This window comes from Palaemon carinicauda, chromosome 16 (assembly GCF_036898095.1).
Source record: "Palaemon carinicauda isolate YSFRI2023 chromosome 16, ASM3689809v2, whole genome shotgun sequence".
Lineage (NCBI taxonomy): Eukaryota > Metazoa > Arthropoda > Malacostraca > Decapoda > Palaemonidae > Palaemon > Palaemon carinicauda.
The window spans coordinates 15,853,488-15,878,480 of record NC_090740.1 but is presented as its reverse complement, the minus strand read 5'-3'; the positions used below and the strand labels follow the sequence as shown (position 1 = coordinate 15,878,480).

The 24,993-nt window shown below is 39.9% G+C and overlaps 2 protein-coding genes across 3 annotated transcripts in view; both read left to right on the top strand.

Moving 5' to 3' along the window:
* Positions 1 to 1,350, top strand: part of LOC137655934 (uncharacterized) — a 164,781-nt gene extending 163,431 nt beyond the window's left edge. The window contains exon 6 of the mRNA XM_068390152.1: positions 1,335 to 1,350. Within this exon, the coding sequence (XP_068246253.1) occupies positions 1,335 to 1,350 (16 nt within the window). The remainder of the gene's footprint in view (positions 1 to 1,334) is intronic.
* Positions 1,337 to 24,993, top strand: part of LOC137655659 (3-hydroxy-3-methylglutaryl-coenzyme A reductase-like) — a 66,175-nt gene continuing 42,518 nt past the window's right edge. For both annotated transcript variants that reach the window (XM_068389600.1, XM_068389599.1), the window contains exons 1-6: positions 1,337 to 1,446; positions 3,239 to 3,326; positions 8,756 to 8,946; positions 10,625 to 10,731; positions 18,853 to 18,957; positions 19,256 to 19,389. In XM_068389600.1, coding sequence (XP_068245701.1) covers positions 1,362 to 1,446; positions 3,239 to 3,326; positions 8,756 to 8,946; positions 10,625 to 10,731; positions 18,853 to 18,957; positions 19,256 to 19,389 — 710 coding nt within the window. In that variant the 5' untranslated portion in view covers positions 1,337 to 1,361. The remainder of the gene's footprint in view (positions 1,447 to 3,238; positions 3,327 to 8,755; positions 8,947 to 10,624; positions 10,732 to 18,852; positions 18,958 to 19,255; positions 19,390 to 24,993) is intronic.

Below are 24,993 nucleotides of genomic sequence, written 5' to 3'. Positions count from 1 at the left end.
ATTTTGGATGTCTGAAAGACATTTTAGTCCACCCGCGCTGACTCCATTCGTTCTTGTACACAGCAAATTAGTTTTAAACCTTTAGAGTTTGTATCATCTTGTCTAAATTATTTTTTTATTCGTTTACTGTGTTATTGTTCACTACATCTGCTGGGAGTTTGTTCCATGTATTTGCTATTTTGTATATTAAAAAAATACCACATTGAGTGGTGTTGTATCTTTTCAATTCCAGTTTGTATCCGTTACCTCTGAACTGATTTGTGCTAAGCGTGAAGAGGTTGCTGTAGTTTACATTTGTTATTCCTTTATGAATTGTGAATGTCCCTTAGACATTGAGTTAGTAGATTGAATAAATTCAAACGTTCCATTCTTCATCTAAATCCAAATTTTATTAGCTTTGAAAATAGTTTGGTGGGCCTAACTCTTACTGCTTCCAGTGCATCTATATCCTTTGAATGCTTGGGCTCCGTAGTCTACGTGTGGTCTTATACTGTAGTAATGTGCACAGCTGCAGTACAATGTCCTTGGTTCTGTATTAAAATAGCCTCTTTATGTAACCTATTAGTTTCTGTGATTTTTTTTTCAACTTTATGCTCCATTTGGTGAACATTAAATCTTTGCTGATAATAAAGCCACGATCCTCCTGGTCCACGCTTTCTTTTTCATTACCTAGTAGTGAGTAATACCTTTGTGGTTTACTATAACCTATGTGCATAACTTTGCATTTTTCACAGTTGAAAGCCATTTTCTGGACCATTCTCCCAACTTAATAATATTCCTTCTTAAGGCTTCTACGTCTACTGATTTCTCCGCGTTTATGCATAGTTTAGTATCGTCGTCAAATTTGGTAAGGTGTTATTGAAATCAGCTGGTGTAAGGCCAACGTGTTTTTTGTTTCTTTAATTTTTCGCTATCCTTTGGAGTCTATAGATAACTCCAGACTTTACCTGAGCGCGTACTAATTGCTCTGTTTTATAGTTGTTATTACTATTATTCTAGAATTTGTTTCTTTTGGTTACTGTTTCCATGCGTCTTGTGGTCCTTTTTCTATTAAGAGATAAGTCAATCTCTCTCTCTCTCTCTCTCTCTCTCTCTCTCTCTCTCTCTCTCTCTCTCTCTCTCTCTCTCTCTCTTGAGCTATGCTGTATAAACATGTTTAAAAAGATCGACAAGCTTGTGTATAATAGGTTTATGAAGCATTGTTCAAAATATATATGTAAAAATCCATGAATATTATGTGCTAGATAAGATTGTAAACAATGTACCGTGCAGGTTTAAGTAAAACTGTGTCATGTATTTTGATAATTCATGTTTATATTTTCTTTATTTTTCAGGAATATCAAGGACTAGACGTGGTCGTAATGACTATTATACGTTGCTCAGCGCTTCTTTACACTTATCATCAGTTTCGAAAACTCCATAAAATTGGATCTAAGTATATTTTAGGTAAGGTATATGGTTCAGCAAAAACCCATGAATGTTTGTTAGCTTAGTTCTACATCAGCTCAATCTCCAGACACACTGGAGTGGAAGAATTCCTATCAGTCTGTCTGTATGTATGTCCAGGCTAAAATGCATCTTTAGGAGTTTATCACCAGTTAAATCCAGTTGCTATGTGTCTGTCTTATTCACAACACATCAGCACAATGTCAGTGTTGTTAAGAGATTATTTCATCCATGATTATATATTCTTCCATTTTCATAGTCTTGTTACTAATGCTCTCTAGCTTTTGATTGGGCTTTATCATATTTAAGTGGTTAAATGTACAATAATTAGATTTATAGCGATGGGTGTTCCTTTCCTATAGCAATGGAAGAACCAGCTATGTCCATTGCTATAACTCTTAGAAATACATTTTACAGTAATCCTTCCTTTATCCTCACTTATGATGGAGAAGGCATGATTGTTAAAATTGACTGCATCCTTAGTACCGTACAATACTACATACAGGATGGCACAGTAAGATCTGGATGCCAAGGATAGTCAGAATTATGAAAAATCTTACACAGCATGCTCAGCATGTTGCCAAATATTAATACAATATGTATAGGAGGAATCCCTGTCTTTAGTCTTTGGTAGTGCCATAGCCTCTGTACCATGGTCTTCCACTGTCTTGGGTTAGAGATCTCTTGCTTGAGGGTACACTCGGTCACACTACAGTATTCAATCTTGTTTCTCTTCCTTTTGTTATTTTGAAGTTTTTATCCTCTTGTAATATTCAAGTTTTTATAGTTTATATGTGAAAGATTTATTTCAAGTTATTGTTCTTAAACTTCTTTTGTAGTTTTTCCTTATTTCCTTTCCTCACTGGGCTATTTTCCCTGTTGGAGCCCTCGGGTTTATAGCATCCTGCTTTTACAACTAGGGTTGTAGCTTAGCAAATGATAATAATAGTAATATGAAATTGCATTGTACATGCTTATACGCTATATTGATGGGCTAAGTGAAACTTCAGTTTAAATTTTCCTTCCCATAACATTACATATCCTGACCTTGTCAACAAGGTAGCAATCCATTTCAGTTTCATTTCATTCAAAGTGATTCTGAACTAGTACTGTAGATAATTCCTTCTCTGAAGTTCAAAGGCTCCTAAGACCATGGTTTATTCTACTTTCTTGGAGTTGGGAAATCACTTCTTAACTAAATGTATACTCTGACAATTGTAGAGGTGTTGGGAAATCCCTTTGTAACTAAATATATACTCTGACAATTGTAAAATAATTATTTTGTGGTAATACAGTACAAATGTATTTATTTTCATATTGATTTATTTGGCATTAATTACGACTTTACAGAGGTATTAAGACCAAACAATACTACTACTGTACTCTCTTGTATTGAGGTCAGACAGTACTAGAACGGTAAACTGCTTTGCAATGTGGAAAAGGATTTTTTCATCATCTTCCTGAAATTGAGTTGACTCACAATTAAGCTACTAAAAAAGAAAATTAATTTTAATTTTTAAAGATTTTATATTGTTTTTGTAAATATTTTATTCTTTTCCTGTAGCTAGATAATTGCTTTTTAGATGAAAACAACAAATTGCAATACTGAATAATGGATAAATTTTATATTTTTCTATCTGATAACCATTTGCATAGCATTCACGAGAAGGAAGTTAATAATGGAGATTATCTCTGTAATACCTTTTCACAGACATAATTTATTTTCTATTACTATGCATTTGTTTTAATAATATTTCTAATTGCAACTGATATTTTCCTAAATATATTACAGGGATTGCTGGATTATTTGCTGTATTCTCCAGCTTTGTTTTTAGCTGCTCTGTGATCAAACTGCTGGACAGTGATGTTTCCGATTTGAAGTAAGTACTGCAGCGTATTACTGTACTGTAATATATGTTAATTCCATTAATGTATACATTAAGATATCCTCATCTGTTGATTCTCCAATTATTGATTCGACTATATTGAATTAGTGATACTGTATATTAGAAATCATATGCTAAAAATTCACATAACTGAGCACCATTACATCACTATGTAGAGTAGGCTGCTGTAAAGTTGTGTTTTGTTTCAACTAAGGGAAAAGATTAAAAGATTTTTCCCATTTTTCCCACTTTTCTATTTTCTATTTTATTTATATTATTCAAACATTTTTTCTGTTCATTTCAGTCTCATTTATTCCTCATACCCATATTCCCTTTCTTAATCTCTATTACTGTTATTCCATTTTATTCAGTAATTCCAACATATTTTATCTGTATTAGTTTTATTTATTGCCAAAGGCTAAACAGTTTCTCCCATTATTCCGTCTTTGCCATTTCCTTTTTATTTATCTTTTAATTTTTGTTAATCACACTTTTTATTACTGTTCATTTCAGTCTGTTTATTTCCCTTATTCCCTGTCTTATTCTGTATTATCCTTATTCCTTTTCTTTTTCCTTATTATCCTTATTCCCTTTATTTTTCCTTATTATCCCTATTCCCTTTCTTTTTCCTTATTATCCTTATTCCCTCCTTTATTCTTTGTTACACTACAGTATTCTTATTTCATTTTTTAGTATTTACTTCTGTATATTTTATATACTGTATTGATAATATTTAATGAATATCTAGACAATTTACTCCATAAAACTTGATAATAAATAGTTCTGTTTATACTGTACAGTACAGTATATTTCTTTTACAAAAAACCTGAATCCTTTGATAAGGTGCCCATTGACTCAACCTACAGACCAAGAAAATGAAGTTCTGTAACAAAGATTAATTTTCTTTAATTTTCTTACATGTTGACAAAAAAAATTTGCATATATAGTACAGTATTTAAAAGAAAGAAAAGAAGGTTTTTTAAGATTTATCATAACATGAGAACATGAAATAGAGATTCAAATAAAACACTTCATTCAGGAGTGCACTGACAGAAAAAAGTAAATGTTAACAATGAGTCACAATTATTTTACATTTCTTGAGTGAACAAGGGAAAATAAATCCCTAGAGTTTATATCGCATATTATCTTTGGGATTCTGCAACCGCAGGGGGATGGACTCGGATTGTAATGATTGCGGATATGTAGGTTTTCTTGTTCAGTCTAGTATGACTTTGAAAATTTTATTTCCTAGTGTAATGGTTAGAGAGTTTTAATTTTTATATTGCCTCTAGTATGAAATTTTTTACCATATGTTATGATCTTTGTTTCTATGAACCTTCCCTGATGTTTGTATTGCTTCTATTTTAGAAGCTCGGTTGAATTGACATTTACGCGTAAAAATTTCTGGATTTGAATTAAATTCTTGAGTATCTGACCTTTTTAGATAAAACTTTCAGATGGAACTTCTGATGCGTTATCAGCCTTTTGTATGTGTTGTGATTAAAAGAAGAGAGGAAAGGGATTGGATGCTAGCTATAATCAGAGAAGTTTACTGGCTTCCTCTAACCTCCTATCTTCCCTTGTCTAAAAAGCCAGTTCTATATCCAAGCTGTCTTACCAGTACAGCTAAAGCTCGGATTTTACAGCTAGAAATGGTTTACTTTCTAGAGAAAAGATCTTAAACCCTTCCCTTAGGTTTTACAACAGTTTATTCATATTCCCTAAAAATTTGAGCTGTTGGAGACCAGTTGTAGATATTTTGGCCCTCAACAACTTAACAGTTCTCACAAAGTTTACGATGGAAACATCCGGACAATTTTTGGGGCGATAAAGAAAAAAGTTTTAGATGTTTTCAATAGACCTCATGGATGTATATTTTCACATTCTAGTTCAGCTGAATTCAAGGAAATACCTTTGTTTCATCAAAAGGTCGAGGGTTTAGTAATTCAAGTGCCTATATTTCTTGCAGAGGATGGCCCCTCCGGTATTCACCAGAATGATGGCCCTCATCTCGAAATGGTTGAGCTCTTTTTTTTTATGATGGCATTACCCTATATCGGAAACCAAGGGGATTACACGGTATTCCTCCCTGTTTTGGGTAGTAGAGGTGCTTTTATCCTGGACAAGTTTGAGAGGGATAACCCTTCTCCTTCAGTTTATTCCATGATAATCGAATGTCTTAGCAGACCAACTATGCAGAAAGGGTCAGGTTCTGTTCAGCAAAATGTTTCTACATTCATTAAGATGTTTTAGAGATTTGGAAATAGTGGCTTCGTCCAAATTTGACATGTTTCTAACATCACCGGAGAAAAAGATGTAAGGTTTTTGTTCACCCCTGCCAGATCCTTTAGCGTAGAGAGAAGTTGCCCTCTAAAAAGAATGGTCAATTCAGGATCTCTACAAATTTCCACAGTTTGCCATGATTCAGCAGGTGATAAACAAGTTCAGGATCTCTGTAAACAGCAGGATGATGCTAATAGCCCCCTTTCTGGACACAAGGGAAGGGTTCACAGATGTGTGGCCTCTATTGTTGGAGTTTCCAAGATGATTACTGTATAAAGCCAATCTGCTCAGAAAACCGACTGCAAAGGCAATTCATCCAAACCTACCCGTGCTGCATCTAACTTCATTGAGACAATCCACAACATCCTCAAAGACAGTTATTAAAGAAAGTCTACCAATTATGTTTTCAAAGACATTGGAATGTTTATTTTTATTATTGTAAAGCTATAAATGTGTCTATGACTAGAATTAGTGAGGATCATGTAAAATTTCCTCATTTTCTTTTTTTTATGAAAAGAAACTTTCAATTTCAGTCAATAAGAGATTATTATCATTATTATTACTGGCTAAGCTACAACCCTAATTGGAAAGGGCTCCAACAGGGAAAAAATAGCCCAGTGAGGAAAGGAAATAAGGAAATAGACAAACTGCAAGAGAAGAAATGAACAGTTAAAATAAAATATTTGAAGAACAGTAACAACATTGAAATAGAGCTTTCTTATACTGTATAAGCTATAAAAAGAGACTTATGTCTGCCTGTTCAGCATGAAAACATTTGCTTCGAGTTTGAGGTTCCACCAATTCAACTACTGTACCTGATTAGGAAGATTCTACAACTTAGTTACAATTGGAATAAAACTTCTAGAATACTGTGTAGTATTTATCCTCATAATGGAGAAGGTATGACTGTTAGAATTCATTGCATACCTAGTATTATGAATAGAATGGTACTGCTCAAGAAGATCTGAATGCAAAGGATGGTCAGAATTATGAAAAATCTTATGCAACATGTATAATGAACTAATTGAATAAAGGTGCCAGAGATTAATATCTAGATCAGAAATAGGAAATTTGAAATACCGTAAGTTTGTGTCACTCAAATTAAGATGAGATGTAGCAACTGAAGACCAGACAGCAGAAAAAATTCAAAACAAGTTAGAATTAAAGAATTAAAACACTTCCTTGGAAGTAGATTGATCACTGACAATCCTAAAAGACTTTCTTAATAAGCCAAACTTTTGTGCACTTGAAGAAGAGACAAACAGCGTGTTTCTCAAAAGTAAATTAAAAAGTAAAATTTTAAGAGTCATACAAAGTTAAATAAACATCGATGGTGAGATCCGGATGTTGAAGAGCCGCTGTCCTCGACCTATTATACTTACAATCATATTTTGATTCTTTTTAGGATTTGACTTCATGCCCCATAATTTGCACCATGCTCTAATTTTAGCTATATCTCTGTTAAGGGACTCAACAACCCCCGATCTACATTCAGGAGTTGGAATTGATGCAAAAAGAGTAGTAGCATCTGTATCTGCATAATTCTGTGCTCAAGCATCTAGAATTAGATTTGTCCATTTCAACTATGAAAGAGAATGTATTTAGGTCTTTCAGTATTGAAAGGCCTCCAGTAGTATGGTCATGTTTCTGGAATTTTGGTGTGACTTTACTGTATTTAAAAGGTATAAATTTTGAACCTTTGGAAGAACCTTTGCTTAAAGATCTTACCGCTAAAACACTTCTGTTGGCATTAGCGTTAGCCAAACACACAAGTGAACTACAAGCCTGGTCTGTCAAGGTGGGCTTTTGGGCAATGTGTGATGATTTTGTCCCTTTTGACTTCCTTCAGAGCAAAAAAATTATTTTAAGGCTAAGCTTGGCTCCAATTTTTTTCATATCCCTTCTTTGAAAATGGATAAAAGCATATTGTCAAAAAAAATTTCTGTGTCTTGCAAGAAGCATTTAGCTTTATATGGACAAAATTAGAGGCATTAGAGGTGGTGTCCTTAATGTTTTTTGGGGATTAGGGTCCTAAATTGCCCTCTGACCAAAAAGGGCAATGTCATTTCTAGTTAAAAGTTGGGTCACAAATGCTCACAAGGAATTGGATTCAAATATAATAAGAGCCTTGAAAGTTAAGGTCCATGATATTAGTAGCTCAACTAAATCCCTTAATTTTTGCAGAAATCTTTTTCTGGAAATAGTATTAGTAGTAGGTCAATGGTGTACCAATTTGGTTTTCGCTAAACATTATCCTATAGGATCCTGGTTTACTTAACAAGATTACTGGGCTCTAGGCCCTATATTGGCTGCAGGGGACATGGTTTAATTAATTGAGAGTTCAGTTAATTTTTAAGTATCTTATCTGTAATTCAATAAACAACAAGTATATATGATTTTGAAACAGTCTACAGTCAGATATTTTAAATAGCTTTTGTACAGTCGGGAATCTTATATTTTAAACTATATTTGTTCCAACACCGAATACTTACCTCGAACTACTTTCTTAGGAGAGTCTGGGGATCTCTCAATCACCGACCCTATATTTTTAGAGAGTTTGTTACAAGTAAACTAGACTAGGTGTGTAGAATTTATATACTACTTAAACTTGAAAATGACCTACAGTATATCGTTCCTTCGCTGATTTACAACTTTCATTGGAGTGTGGGCGTTATCTATGTAAACATCAGGAGAGGTTCACAGAAATAAATGGAATTTTTATAGTATAATTTATTTCTATATTCCCCTGATGTTCATATACATGTCCAACCTGCTCCTCATTGGCTTGTGGTATTAAGAGGATAATGAATAATTTTAACTTTAAAACCAAAAGGATAAAGATACTGTGGCACATCAGCACTAGGCTTCTTTACTAGAGGCCTTTGTCTATTAAAGAGAAAGAAAATGGGAATTTTTAAAATTTTAGAAATGTTTACAGATAAATAACATTTACTGTAAACAAAGCTTCTAGAAAAGAAGCAAAATGAACATCAGTAGAGTGTAGAAATAGCAAATTTTATTACAATATTAGAATTCCTTTTTATCATACCAAAAATATTGTAAGGTTTTTAATTATGTTGTATATGTCTGTTCTTTGTACCCCTGTTTTGTTTTAAAATACTTGTTTTTGGTTCTTTCAGGGATGCTCTGTTCTTCTTCCTATTACTGGTTGACCTAAGTAAAGCAAGCTTGCTGGCACAGTTTGCTTTGACATCGTCAAGCCAGACGGAAGTTCATACCAATATTGCTTGTGGTATGGCTCGTTTGGGTCCTTCCCTTACTCTCGACACCATTGTCGAAGCTCTAGTCATAGGGGCTGGCACACTCTCAGGTAAGCAAATTGCACAGTCACAAGTCCTGTACTATCATAGACCTAATGGAGAATATTGCATTATAGTGTACTCATTTATAATTACTTATTTTGTGGTTGGAAACTTGATGATGTTAGTTTATAGTAAACTGTAAGTGCATCTTTGGTGCTAATAGCCTTCATATATTGGTATTGCAAAGCGATTAAAAATTACTGGTTTTGGTTGACAATTTATAGTTTTAGCTATTTACATATACATATTTAATTGTAGATCCAAATTTCTTCTGTCTACAGCCTTTACCCATCTCTGTTTGGGGTTACAGTTTCATATAACCCATTTCCATTCTCTTCTATCCTGGGAATCCTTTATTCCGCTTGTCATTTGTTACTTTATCTTTCCATCTGAACTTTGGCTTTCCCTCTTCCTTCCCCCATCCACCTCCATGTCCATGACCCTTTGGCACACACAATCCTCTTTGCATGACATGCCCAAACCACTGTACAGTAGTCTTGTTCGCTGAATTATTTTTAACACTTTTCCTACTTTGATTGGCGTCAATGACCTTAGATGTCAGGATGTCAGAAAACCTCAAATCAATCAATCTCCTATTTTGACTGTCACTCCAATATATTAATTTCTGATTATGCCCCTTCTCGTGACTCCACACATCTATTGTAACATCCTCCTTTCTGCCACTCCTAACTTCCTTTTTTTAGTCTTCTTTATTGGCCAAGTTTCAGCTTAATACACCAAAGCTGGTCTAACTACACTTTCATATAACCGTCATTTTACCTTTGCACTAACCCTCTTTTCACATAGTTTTCCTGATGATGGTCTCCAGTTCACCCAAACACACTGTATCCTCTAGTTAATTTTTGAGGCTATGCCTCCATTATCCATCACACAGGACCAAGGGTTTTAACCAACTTGACATTATCCAAGCCCATTTTAACAGCACCCTGTATTCTTTCTCCCATCCACAGATATTGTCTTAGCCCTACTTATCTTTAAACCTTGATCTTCAAGAGCTTATCTCCACATCTCTTACTTTCCACCCCTTCTCTAATCAGGTCTACCAAAACAACATGAGCAAACATCATACTCCAGGTGACTTCCTGTCTGACACCTGCTGTAATAACATCCATCATAAGATCAAAGATGTAAGGACTGAGAGTAGAACCTTGATATAAACCAATGCTCACTCTAAATTCCCCTGTTGTTCCCACAGTGCTCTTTACTAGGGTGGTAACCTCTGAATACATATTTTTACATACTTTTCTGAAACACCCTTCTCTCATACATCTCCATGCTTCTTGCTTAGGTACACCATCATATGCCTTCAAATCAATAAAAACCAGATGTAGTCCCCTCTGTCTTTCTGCAGAATTGTCCATTGTTTGCTTCATTGCAAAAATTTACATCTACTGTATCCTTTCCTGGCATATATCCAAATTGTTCCTCACTTACTGGCCTTCAATTTCTTATTCTTCCCTGTATAATTCGTTCATAGATCTTCATAGGATGAGATATTTTTATCCCTTTATAAAGATCCAATATACTCAAAATAAGTATAGGATGAGATTTTTATTTTTCATTTGTGGTTTACAGTATTTTATTTTGAAATTTGACTCTTTCTTAATTTGCATTCACCAATATTTTTACTGTGTTGGTATGGTAATAGTTATTTTTAATTTACAGGTGTGAGTCGTTTAGAGCAAATGTGTGCATTTGCTTGCGTGTCTATCGTTGTAAATTACATTGTCTTCATGACCTTCTTCCCTGCTTGTCTGTCACTTGTCCTCGAGGTTTGTATTTTTATAACTTAAAGTTTTATTTTATTCAGTTGTTTCCCAAAGTCTTTGACACCTCTCAGTATATATCTTTCCCCATCTATTATAATGGTAGATTTTTATATGACCTATTAATTGAATATTTTATATAGTACTTCTTGCTTGTTCAAGAATACAACTATTTTCAGTTCATAAGCATTGCATTACTGTATAATAACTAATGTGTATCTCTACACAGCAGTATTATGATTTTTTCAATATTAATCTTACCCGATAATCATGTAGCTGTCAACTCCGTTGCCCGACAGAATTCTACGGAAGGGATACGCCAGCGATCGCTATACAAGAGGGGGGTGTACTCACCAGCGCCACCTGTGGCCAGGTACTGCAGTACTTCTTGTTGACACCACCTCAATTTTTCCTCTGTCGTGCCTCCGGCTAGACTTACATGGATACGCTGTTGATTCTGGAGTTTTTGCTCACGATTTGGTGATGTATTTGCTCTAGAGTTTAGCTTTCGCTATTCAGGAAGTTTTATCATTAGCTTAGCTAGCTTTTGGAATTAATTTGATTAATTATGGTGACGAAGAGAGTATGAACTCTCTTTCACTTTTAAATGGCCGACCCTTCCCTTAGACGGAAGTGTTGGTGTCTAAGAGAGTATAGACTCTCTTTCTTAATTTTGCTTAACAAAAGTTATAGATTTATTTTATATCTCTCCGCCTTTTATAGGCCTCTTCGATTAACTTCCTTTTATTATAAACTTATTAAAATCAATTTTTATATTTGTTTATATTCGACCTTTCCTAATAGTAGGCGGTCTTTTCTTGGTACCGAAGTTAATTAACATTGAGCCCGTCATTTCGGTTTTACCTGTTAACATATTATGCTATTTTAATGTTTTTGAAAGAATTTCTTTGATAGTCTCGTACTGTTTTCAAAGTTGAACTAACGTTTTGTTTTGTCTCTGCAGTTGTTGACGTTCAGAACGTTCAACTTGCGCTCTATCGTTACGATAGAGAGAGAATTTTCACGGTGTCACGTTGCAGTAAGAGTAAACCGTTTCTAGCGTTTTGTTCATTCTTTCTTAGCTTAATGGTTTTAATTCTAATAAAGGAACTTTTTATTTGGGAAATCTTTCAGTTTTTTTCCTTTAACAATAATATGTTTTAACGATATATATGATTGGGCTCTTCTCTCAGGTTCTAAGTCAAGAGAGAGAGAGAGAGAGAGATAGAGACGGAGGGAGAGAGAGGAGGATAAACGTTTCGTTCAAGCGAGTAACGTTGTTATCGTTTTTGCTCTTCTCCCTAGTCTCTTTAGGGGAAGAAGGTAAACGTTTCTAGAGTTTTATTCTTGTTCTCAAGCTTTATGCGGTGAGAGATTTTAAACGTAGTTTATTTGATCTAGTGTTTAGTCTCTTTCCAGCCACTGAATTATTTATCTTTCATTAGATTTTTCTGTTACATTGTAATTCTGTTTTCGCAATTACTAACTTTTAAGGAAGGATAGAATTGCGTGTTTCAGGTACAAACCACTTAAAGTTTCGAGTTCAGTGAAATAAGTGCAAACAGAAAATCAAAAGTGATAAGTGATAAGCGCAAAGTGTTACAGTGTTGCGTTCGAGGGTTCGTCTGTTCGTGCCAGTTGTTCGCCTAGTCTGGGACCTCTTACAAGCTCCCAAGCCCAGGGGAGAAGTAATGTCGAAGGACTTATGGGTTCAGCAGGCCTTGATCGACGAACAGACGTTTTCCCTCCGTGGTTTCGGGTGTATCTACACACGTTGCCGACGTGATTACCCCACCCACACAAAGACGAGAGAGCCCTTTTATTCCTCGTCTGCGGAAGAGGTTTCTCGCAGAAACCATGGACCAAATCTTGCAGCTTTTAAGTGCAAGTCGGTCCCTTCCGCACAAGTCCAACTCCTAGGTGTAGCCATTAGCCCTGGGTCAGTTCGGACTTGCTGCAGTACGACAACTGCACACCTCCCAGAGAGGCAAGGTGGTATCGCAACAGGCAGTAGCTCCGTCTGTTGCCGCACCAGCTGTTTTAGACCCTCAGTCTCAACGGACAGTAGCTCCGTTTGTTGTTGTCTTTCTTAAACTCTAGTGGTCTATGCTGCAGACAATGCAGTCTCAGCTTGCGGTGTTGATGCAGGAGTTTCAGGCAGAGAAGGTTAATACACCTCCTCCTGCGAACGCTCCTCCTCCTCTGCGCAGTACAATCTGCCAGACGTATGAGGTTGAGGTTCCTCAAGCTACCTCCATGCGTGAGCTGCCGCGTTGGGAGTTGCCAGATACCAGCGCTGTGCAGCAACCTCCACTTTCCTTGAGGCAGGAGCCTCTTACCACGCAGCAACCTCCTCAACAATGGGGGCAGGAGCCTTATGCCTTACAACCTCCTCTACCCTTGAGGCAGGAGTATCTTGCATTACAACTACCCTCGAGGCAGCAACCTCTTGAGGTACGACAACCTCTACCATCCTTGAGGCAGCCACCTCAACTCTCGCAACAACCACCTCCACTTTCCTCGAGGCGAGAACCTCAACTCTCGAGGCAAGCACCTCAAGAACCTCAACTCGTGAGTCAAGAGCCTCTCTCTGCGCAGCCACCTCAACCCTTGAGGCAAGCGCAACTCTTGAGGCAGGAACCTCATGCTATGAGTCAGCCACCTCAACGCATGCATCTGCCACTTTCTCCTCAGCTTGAGCCTCTTCCCATTCAACTTGAACCGCAGTCTATGCAGCATGAGCCTCTCTCTGCGCAGCTACCCCCTCAACCCTTGAGGCAGACACAACTCTTGAGGCAGGAACCTCACAGGATCAAACCATGAGGCAGGAGCCTCATGCTATGCGGCATCCTCCTCAACCCATGAGGCAGGAGCCTCATGCTATGCGACATCCTATGGGCTCTCGTGGCATGGTTGGTTTCGACCTGGCCTTTCATTAGAAGGGGCTAGTGTTCGATCCCAAGTATGAGGTAGAAATTTATTTCTATTTGAACACGATGTTGTGTTGATATTTATCCATATTGACTCATTAGAGGTAATTTGAATGAATTACTACCAATTGTGTCACGTGGTGGCCCGGGGAAATCTGGTAAAACTCTCTGGTAAAGAGACTGATGTCTCACCAGGTAAATCCTCGGACAGCTAGATTAGTGTCAGGTTCAGATTTCTTTTAAGCAGCATGAGCCTCATCCCATGCAGCATGAGCCTCATCCCATGCAGCATAAGCCACACGCCATGCAACATGCTCTGCTTACCTTACAGCATGCTCTACATACAGCATGCTCTGCATACAGCATGCTCTGCATACCTTACCGCATGCTTCTCAGTCACACATCTTTGGTTGTTGCCAACTCACTAGACTGTCAAGCAGTTTCATAACGTTGCCTTCTAGTCTGCTGCTTTTGCACCAGTGAAACCCTCACTGAGAGAACTTAGCTTTTCTCGGATATGGTCCCTGTAGATGAGAAAGTGCTATTCTCCCTCCTTCTGATATTCCCTTGAGGACTCTGTCATTTGGAGAGGAGCCTTTAGCTGCGTAGCCTCCTATGGACTTTTATTTAAGCATAACATGCTTCCAGGGAAGGTAATGGTTCCACTTCAGTCGCTAACCCCGTCTGTTACCACACCTGCTCCCATAGACCTTGAGCTGTGTTGCAAGACATGCAGTCCAAGCTTAGTCCTTGTTAGAGGATTTTTTGTTTACGGAGTCAGTGTGTCACTGGGAAGACGTTCAACAACCAGCAGAAGTGACTTGTTGTGACGCAGTGCGGCAACCTCAGCAACCCGATAAGGAGTTGTCTGTACGACCCAGACAGTCTAGACAGCTTCGGGTTGTCACTGTACTTCCTCGCTTCCCCATGGTTGACAGTTCACAGACTGTGCAGCAGTACCATGATCTTGTGTCCGGCTCCGTCAGACGACTGGCTTTTAAGAGCTCCCACAAGTCGTCGCTGTCTGGAGATTCTCAGATGGACTATGGATCTGACCAAGGAACTGGGCCTCCTGGTCAATTTTGAGGAGTCCCAGCTCGTCCCATCCCAGACCATTGTCTACCTGGGTATGGATCTTCAGAGTCGAGCTTTTCGGGCTTTTCCGTCGGCCCCAAGGATCTTCCAAGCCCTAGAATGCATCCAGAGCATGCTGAGAAGGAACCGATGCTCAGTCAGGTAGTGGATGAGTCTAACAGGGACACTTTCATCGCTGGCCCTGTTCATCGTGTTAGGGAGACTCCACCTCCGCCCCCTTCAGTATCATCTAGCTGCTCACTGGATAAAGGACATGACGCTAGAGACGGTCTCAGTTCCTGTTTCCGAAGAGAGGAGGTCTACTCTCGCGTGGTGTAAGAACAGCTTTCTTCTCAAGGAAGTCTACCTTTGGCTGTTCAGAAACCCGACCGCCGTCTCCTCTCGGACGCATCAGACACGGGCTGGGGTGCGACTTTGGACGGACAGGAATGCTCGGGAACATGGAATCAGGAGCAAAGGACACTTCACATCAATTGCAAGGAGTTGTTGGCGGTTCATCTGGCCTTGATAAACTTCAAGTCCCTCCAGCTTAACAAGGTGGTGGAGGTGGACTCTGACAACACCACAGCCTTGGCTTACATCTCCAAGCAGGGAGGGACTCATTCGTGGAAGTTGTTCTAGATCGCAAGGGACCTCCTCATCTGGTCAAAAGATCGAAAGCTCACGCTGGTAACGAGGTTCATTCAGGGCGATATGAATGTCATGGCAGATCGCCTCAGCCGGAAGGGTCAGGTCATCCCCACAGAGTGGACCCTTCACAAGAATGTTTGCAGCAGACTTTGGGCCCTGTGGGGTCAGCCAACCATAGATCTGTTCGCTACCTCGATAACCTAGAGACTCCCGTTGTATTGTTCTCCGATTCCAGACCCAGCAGCAGTTCACGTGGATGCTTTTCTGCTGGATTGGTCCCATCTCGACCTGTATGCATTCCCGCCGTTCAAGATTGTCAACAGGGTACTTCAGAAGTTCTCCTCTCGCAAAGGGACACGGCTGACGTTGGTTGGCTCCGCTCTGGCCCGCGAGAGAATGGTTCATAGAGGTACTGCAATGGCTGGTCGACATTCCCAGGACTCTTCCTCTAGGAGTGAACCTTCTACGTCAACCTCACGTAAAGAAGGTACACCCAAACCTCCACGCTCTTCGTCTGACTGCCTTCAGACTTTCGAAAGACTCTCAAGAGCTAGGGGCTTTTCGAAGGAGGCAGCCAGAGCGATTGCCAGAGCAAGGAGAACATCCACTCTCAGAGTCTATCAGTCTCAAGGGGAAGTCTTCCGAAGCTGGTACAAGGCCAATGCAGTTTCCTCAACCAGTACCACTGTAACCCAGATTGCTGACTTCCTGTTACATCTAAGGAACGTAAGATCCCTTTCAGCTCCTACGATCAAGGGTTACAGAAGTATGTTGGCAGCGGTTTTCCGCCACAGAGGCTTGGATCTTTCCACCAACAAAGATCTACAGGACCTCCCTAGGTCTTTTGAGACCTCAAAGGAACGTCGGTTGTCCACTCCAGGCTGGAATCTAGACGTGGTCCTAAGGTTCCTTATGTCATCAAGATTTGAACCTCTCCAATCAGCCTCTTTTTAGGACCTCACATTAAAAACTCTTTTCCTCGTGTGCTTGACAACAGCTAAAAGAGTAAGTGAGATCCACGCCTTCAGCAGGATCATAGTTTTCACATCTGAAACGGCTACATGTTCCTTGCAGCTCGGTTTTTGCTAAACGAGCTTCCTTCACGTCCTTGGCCTAAGTCGTTCGAGATCCCAAGCCTGTCCAACTTGGTGGGGAATGAACTGGAGAGAGTACTTTGCCCAGTTAGAGCTCTTAGGTACTATCTAAAAAGGTCTTAACCTTTACGAGGACAATCAGAAGCCTTATGGTGTGCTATCAAGAAGCCTTCTTTTCCAAGGTCTAAGAACTCAGTTTCTTACTATTCAGGCTTCTGATTAGGGAAGCACATTCTCATCTGAAGGAAGAAGACCTTGCTTTGCTGAAGGTAAGGACACATGAAGTGAGAGCTGTGGCTACTTCAGTGGCCTTCAAACAGAACCGTTCTCTGCAGAGTGTTATGGATGCAACCTATTGGAGAAGCAAGTCAGTGTTCGCATCATTCTATCTCAAAGATGTCCAGTCTCTTTACGAGTACTGCTACACCCTGGGACCATTCGTAGCAACGAATGCAGTAGTAGGCGGGGGCTCAGCCACTACATTCCCATAATCCCATAACCTTTTAACCTTTCTCTTGAATACTTTTTATGGGTTGTACGGTCGGCTAAGAAGCCTTCCACATCCTTGTTGATTTGGCGGGTGGTCAATTCTTTCTTGAGAAGTGCCGAGGTTAAAGGTTGTGATGAGGTCCTTTAGTATGGGTTGCAGCCCTTGATACTTCAGCACCTTAGAGTTGTTCAGCCTCCTAAGAGGAACGCTGCGCTCAGTAAGGAAGACGAACTTATTAAAGGCAGAGTAATGGTTCAAGTCGACTTCCTTACCAGGTACTTATAATTTCATTGTTATTTTGAATAACTGATAATATGAAATACGGGATACTTAGCTTCTTGATATACATGTACACTGGTTTTCACCCACCTCCCTGGGTGTGAATCAGCTACATGATTATCGGGTAAGATTAATATTGAAAAATGTTATTTTCATTAGTAAAATAAATTTTTGAATATACTTACCCGATAATCATGATTTAATTGACCCACCCTTCCTCCCCATAGAGAACCAGTGGACCGAGGAAAAATTGAGGTGGTGTCAACAAGAAGTACTGCAGTACCTGGCCACAGGTGGCGCTGGTGAGTACACCCCCCTCTTGTATAGCGATCGCTGGCGTATCCCTTCCGTAGAATTCTGTCGGGCAACGGAGTTGACAGCTACATGATTATCGGGTAAGTATATTCAAAAATTTATTTTACTAATGAAAATAACATTTTATCAGTCATACTTAAGAAGTTTTGATGCAAAATTTTAAAGTGCAGTATTTTAAAGTGGATGCATGTATCGACAAAATGTTAATTATTGTGATCTATGAGTTGTATACAGTTATTGTAAGAAATTTTATTATGGTTATCTTGAACACAGGATATATTATTTGCTAATTTGTTACTCTGGACAACAGTGCTATATCTAGTTTAATGTTTGAAGGAAATAAGAGATTTAATTCATGGCATGTTTTAAGACCTGGTGATGAGAAATAGAGGAAGAGGGTTATGTAATAGCTATTGTATATCTGTGAATCCCGCAAATACCCCAAATTATTACTTATATTGATTTTATGGGCATCCTCACTAATGGTAAACCTGGGAAGGCTTAGGGACTGCTGTGCTAATGAATGGAAATATTCCAGTATTATGAAGGGCAGAATTATTATAGTACATATAACTATTCTATTCAGCAAAGACATTAGGTTCTTATATTGGAGTGAAGGAGTTGTTTGAGGAAATTCATGGCTAGATTACATCAAGGAGGAGTTGATATTCTAGTTTTAGAAGGAGCTGAGTGTTTTCAAGAGATCTGAAAAATTGAGGGGATTTAGGCTCTACATTAACCCTTTTACCCCCGGGGTATTTGGAAATTTCCAACCCTTAACCCCCAAGGGGCTATTTTTTTCCCAGCACATTTTGCAGTATATATTTTTTAAATTGCTCTAACAGCCTTAATTTTTGTCATAGAGAGGTCAGGTTGGTCTCATTCTCTTGGAAAATGCCTGAATTTTCTCAAAAAATTATCAAAAAATATGAAAAACTAATTTTTATAGCATTTTTTTGCAAGGACATACCGGTACGTCCATGGGGGTAAAGGGATGGCTTTTGTGAAACGTACCAGTACGTCCTTTGGGGGTAATAGGGTTAAGAAGGGAGAGCAGTTAATAATAAGTGTTAGACCTGGAAGTAGTAGATGCAGGTCCAGTAGGAAGCTCTTGGAATACTCATGTGATTATAACTCTTGGAAGACTCCCCATGTGATTATAACTCTTGGTGCAAGCATGTGAAATGACATATGTGAAAGTTTTATAGTTCTTCCAAACCCTTGTCAGATTCGGGATTGCAATTATCATTTCATTTGTATTATCATAAAGTTAATATTTAAATTTGTCTTTTAGCTCTCTAATAGGTGTTCCTCTGGCCAGCCTCCATGGCAGATGGCAACTCTTGCACGGGCTATGGTTGAAGAGGAGAGGCCCAATCCTGTTGTTCAAAGAGTCAAGGTAAAATGCAAGATTTTATTGCATATTGTATAGATTAAGTATCTTGGGCATAATCAGTTCTTTCAGTTAATCATGGCTGAGGTATAACTGTTTTGTGATAGATTGTCAAATAAGCTTTTTAAAGAATAATTTATCTCTAATGGTATTTTTTATATCTTATGATTATGAATGATGTAATTTGTTTACTTTGTGAAAATTTAAATGAGCTTACATAGTTATATTGTTTTATGGATATACGTATGAATGTATATTGTTTATTTTGTAATTTTCTCATTTTACCTTTTTTGGTATCGGATAGGTTATCATGTCTGCTGGTCTGCTGCTTGTGCATGGAATTACCCGATGGTCGTTATCGTTATCGGCTAACACGATGACACTCTCCGATTCAGCTGCAGCATTTAATTCGTCCACTGATCCTCATGTTATTGTAAGGTATGTGTGAGACCATTTTTCATATTTTAATTTTGAAATGAATTATGAATTGGATACACAATTTGGGAGTTCATACTATAAAATTGTACCTACATTGCTTCGTTTTCTTTTGTAATGCATGACGTAATTTTAAACTGTTAGTGTTTTGTAAATATATTACTCCGTATCTGAATTTTTTTTTATTACAAAACCTTGCATATGCTAAAGGAAGCAGACCATTGTACTGTAGCTTATACTTGTTTTGTATGTTAAGTTTAGTAAACCAAATGATAAGGAGATGGTTACATTAATATACAGTACTAGATAAGCTTACAGCATATCACATAAACTGTACAGTTTGTCATCATTATCTGCAGGTTCACCCTTTACTTCACTTTTCTGTGCCCATCCAATTTTATACCATTGCAAAAAATAATTTGGTGTAACTCCACTTATGCATGGCCAGAAATGAAAGCTCACGAAAAAAATCTTTTGCGTATGAAATAAATATTGTGCATAATTATTTTTATGAACCTTCCCTGATCTTCGTATTGCTTCAACGTTTACTCCTAGAATTTATAAAAAAAATTAGATTTTCTTTTCTTTTATGAGATACATGCCCCTAGTACAGATATGAAACAATCTAGCACTTAGTGGTAAGGAGTGCCAGTGGTTTTTCAATATTAAACTTAGCCGGTGATCATATAGCTGTCAGCTCTGCTGCCCGACAGAAAAACCTAAGGACAAAATACGCCAGCGATCACTATACAGGTGGGGGTGTACATCAACTGCGCCATCTGTCGAGCAGGTACTCAAGTACTCCATGTCAACACAGAATCAATTTTCTCTCTGTCGTGCCACTGGCAAGACCTACTAAATACGCTGTTACACTGGATTTGTTTTCACAACTATTTGGTGAAGTACACTATTCCAGTTTTGAGCTTTCGCTATGCAGGGGTTTTATCTTCATCTCAAAACTTGAACTCGTTTTGGATAGATTTAATTATGGTGACAAAGAGAGTATGGACTCTCTTTCACTTTTAAATGGCCGACCCTTCCCTTAGACGGAAGTGTGTTTAAGTTTTTAGTAATTTTGCTTAACACGTTTTAGATCTATATATTTTATATCTCTCCACCTTTATTAGGCCTCTTCGATTAACTTTCCATTTATTATAAACATATAAAAATAAATTTTTATGTTTTGTTTATATGCGACCTTTCCTGATAGTAGGCGGTCCTAACTTGGAACCGAAGTTAATCAACGTTGAGCCCGTTATATCGTATTTAGCCTTTAAAGAATTTAAAACTTTTTAAATTTAATGTTTTATGAAAGAATTTCTTTGATAGTCTTCGTACTGTTTTCAAAGATGAACTAACGTTTAGTTTTTTACACTACGCAGTTGTTGACGTTCAGGACGTTCAACATGCGCTCTATCGTTACGATAGAGAGAGAGTGTATCACGGTTTCACTTTGCAGTAAGAGTAAATCGATTCTGACGTTTCGTTCATTCTTTCTTAGCTTAAATGGTTTAAATTCTAAATTAAAGGAACTTTTTATTTGGAAAACCTTTCAGTTTTTTCCTTTAGCCAAATAACATGTTTTTTTGACGATATATAATTGGGCTCTTCTCTCAGGTGCGAAATCAAGAGAGAAAGAGAGTGAGAGATAGAGACGGAGGGAGAGAGAGGAGAAAAAACGTTCCGTTCAAGCGGGTAACGTTGTTCTCGTGTTACTCTCCTCCCTAGTCGCTGTACGGGGAAGAAGGTAAAACGTTTCTTGGGTTTTATTCTTGTCCCCAGGCTATGTGCGGTGAGAGATTGTAAACGTAGTTTATTTGAACTAGTGTTTAGTCTCTTTCCCAGCCACTGAATTCTTTATCTTTATATATGTTTTCTGTTTTTGCTAGTATTAATGAGCTGCATTATACGACTGTTTCGCAATTACTACCTTTTAATGAAGGGTAGAATTGCGTGTTTCAGGTAGAAATCAGTAAAAGTTTCGATTTCAGTGAAATAAGTGCAAAACAGAAAATCGAAGTGATAAAGTGATATGCGCAAAGTGTTACAGTGTTGCGTCCGAGGGTTCGTCTGTTCGTGCCTGTCGTTCACCTAGTCCGGGACCTCTTGCAAGCTCCCAAGCCCAGGGGAGAAGTAATGTCGAACGACTTATGGGTTCGTCAGGCCTTGATCAACGAACAGACGTTTCCCTCCGTGGTTTCGGGCGTATCTACCCAAGATCGCCCCACCCACACAAAGACGAGAGAGCCCATTTACTTCTCGTCTGCGGAAGAGGTTTCTCGTAAGAAACCATGGACCAAGGTCTCGCAGCTTATTAAGCGCAAGTCGGTCCCTTCCGCGCAAGTCCAACGGCCCAGTTGTAGCCACTGGGTCAGTTCGGACTCGCTGCAGTCTTCCGACGACTGCTCACCTCCTAAGAGAGGCAAAGCGGTACCGCAACAGGCAGTAACACCGTCTGTTGCCGCACCTGCTGCTGTAGACCCTAAGTGGTCTTTGCTACAGTCTATGCAGACACAGTTAGCATCTTTTATGCAGGAGTATCGTGCGGAGAAGGTTGACGCTGCACCCGTTAGCCTACAACCAACCACGGTTGTGCGTACAGTAGACGCTGACGCTACCTGCTCCCGCACTCCGGCTGTGAGAGTTCCACCTCCCATGCGCAGTGTACCCTGCCAGCCGCACGTTGACGTTCACAGACGCACGGAACCCTCCGTTGACGTTCGCGAGTTACAACAACAACCTAAGTTGTTTTGTTTTGACGCGGTGCGTCAACCTCCGCATTCTAGAGTGGTTTTGACTACTCAGTATAGACAGTCAAAGCAGTCTCGAGTGAACACTGTATGTCCTCACGCACCTGTTGTGGTTGACAGTTCAGTTGTTGACAGTTCACAGACTGTCAAGCAGTTACATGACGTTGCCTCCTGGTCTGCTACTAATGCACCAGTGCTGTATGTCCTCATGCACCTGTTGTGGTTGACAGTTCAGTTGTTGACAGTTCACAGACTGTCAAGCAGTTACATGACGTTGCCTTCTGGTCTGCTACTAATGCACCAGTGAGAGACTCACTGAGATAACCTAGCTTTTATCGGACAAGGTTCCTGTAGATGAGAAAGTGCTGTTCTCCCTCCTACTGATATTCCTTTGAGGACTCTGTCATTTGGAGAGGAGCCTTAAGCTGCTTAGCCTCCTATGGACTTTAATTAAATCATGATGATTTTTTTTAAGGATCTTCGTCCGGATCTTGTAACTGCTGCTCCTCGTTCGCCTAAACGTCAGAACTTACACTAGGCCTAGCTACTTCGAAGCCGTTGTTGTTAAGCTAGTGCTCTCTCGCTCTCCTAGAGAGCGTTACGTTGGCTAGGCGACTGGTTTTTGCACCAGGAGGAGTTTTAGGGATACAGCCTTTGTTTTCCCTTCTTTTAAACTGGCTTATAGAGCGAGAGTCTGATAGGACTCGAGAGAAGTTCTCGGCTTGGGAGTTCATGCCTCTGCCCAGATAGACTTCTCAATTCTGGTAGACTCGCCCTGGCGCCTAGCCAGGAGACGCTCCAAGTTGTTTACAGGTCAACTTCTCACTTTTGTCGAGCCTTTGAAGTTTTGCTGTACTATTATGTCACACATAACAAGGCTTCCAGGGATGGTAAATGGTTCCGCCTCAGTCGCTAACCCCGTCTGTTGCCACACCTGCTCCCGTAGACCCTAAATGGGCTTTGCTGCAAGACATGCAGTCCAAGCTTGTGTCCTTGATAGAGGACTTAAATACGGAGAAGAACCTTCTGGCCAACAACCTTCCAACCGGTTGGTTGTGCGCCCTGTTGACGCTGAGGTATCCTACTCGCGTCTGCCAGTTGAGGTGGTTCCTCCACCGATGCGACCCAGTGTGGGTTGCCAGTCGCACGTTGACGTTAAGCGACGCTCGGAGGTGGTTGTTGACGTTCAGTGTGTCACTAGGAAGACGTTCAACAACCAGCAGAGGTGACTTGTTGTGATGCAGTGCGTCAACCTCAGCAACCCGGTAGGGTGTTGACTGCACAGCCCAGACAGTCTAGACAGTTTCGGGTTGACGCTGCACTTCCTCGCGCACCCATGGTTGTTGACAGTTCACAGACTGTGCAGCAGTGCCATGATATTGCGTCCGGCTCCGTCACGCATCCACCAGTGCGACCGGATTCAGCGAGTCAGACGTTGCCCACTCCGTTGCCGTTTCCTCATCAGTTTCGGATGAGGAACCCTCTGATGAAGACGTTGCTGAACAAGACGATCAACCCCCAGCCCTGCTATCCATCCAGAAGATGCTGAAGAAGGAACGCTGCCCAGTCAGGCTGTGGATGAGTCTGGTAGGGACACTGTCATCCGTGGATCAATTTGTGTCACTAGGAAGACTACACCTCCGTCCTCTTCTATACCATCTAGCTTTTCACTGGAAAAAGGACAAGACGCTAGAAGCGGTCTCGATCCCGGTTTCCGGAAAGATAAAGTCTGGTCTGACTTGGTGAAAGGACTATATCAACCTTAGAGAGGGTCTTCCCCTGACTGTTCAGACTCCCAACCACGTTCTCTTCTCGGACGCATCGGACGTAGGCTGGGGTGCGACATTAGACGGTAGGGAATGCTCGGGATTATGGAACTCGAGTCAAAGGACAATGCATTTCAACTGCAAGAAGCTACTGGCAGTACGTCTGACCTGGAAAAGCTTCAGGTCTCTCCTTCAAGGCAAAGTGGTGGAGGTGAACTCGGACAACACCACGGCTTTGGCGTATATCTCCAAGCAAGGAGGGACCTACTCTCTGACATGGTACGAGATCGCAAGGGACCTCCTCACCTGGTCAAAAGGTCTAGACATTTCACTAGTAACGAGGTTCATCCAAGGCAACTTGAATGTCATGGCAGATTGTCTCAGTCGGAAGGGACAAATAATTCCAACAGAATGGACCCTCCACAAGGATGTATGCAAGAGACTTTGGGCCACCTGGGGCCAGCCAACCATAGATCTCTTCGCAACCTCGATGACCAAGAGGCTCCCAATATTTTGCTCACCAATCCCGGACCCAGTAGCAGTTCATATAGATGCCTTTCTACTAGATTGGTCACATCTAGATCTATATGCATTCCCTCCGTTCAAGATTGTCAACAAGGTACTGCAGAAGTTCGCCTCTCACGAAGGGACAAGGTTGACGCTAGTTGCTTCCCTCTGGCCCGCGAGAGAATGGCTCACCGAGGTACTTCGATGGCTAGTAGACGTTCCCAGAACACTTCCCCTAAGGGTGGACCTTCTACGTCAGCCACGCGTAAAGAAGGTACACCAAGGCCTCCATGCTCTTCGTCTGACTGCCTTCAGACTATCGAAAGACTCTCGAGAGCTAGAGGCTTTTCGAAGGAGGCAACCAGAGCGATTGCTAGAGCAAGGAGAACATCCACCCTTAGAGTCTACCAATCGAAGTGGGAAATCTTCCGAAACTGGTGCAAGTCAGTATCCGTATCCTCGACCAGTACCTCTGTAACTCAAATAGCTGACTTTCTCTTATATCTGAGGAAAGAACGATCTCTTTCAGCTCCCACTATCAAGGGTTACAGAAGCATGTTGGCATCAGTCTTCCGTCACAGAGG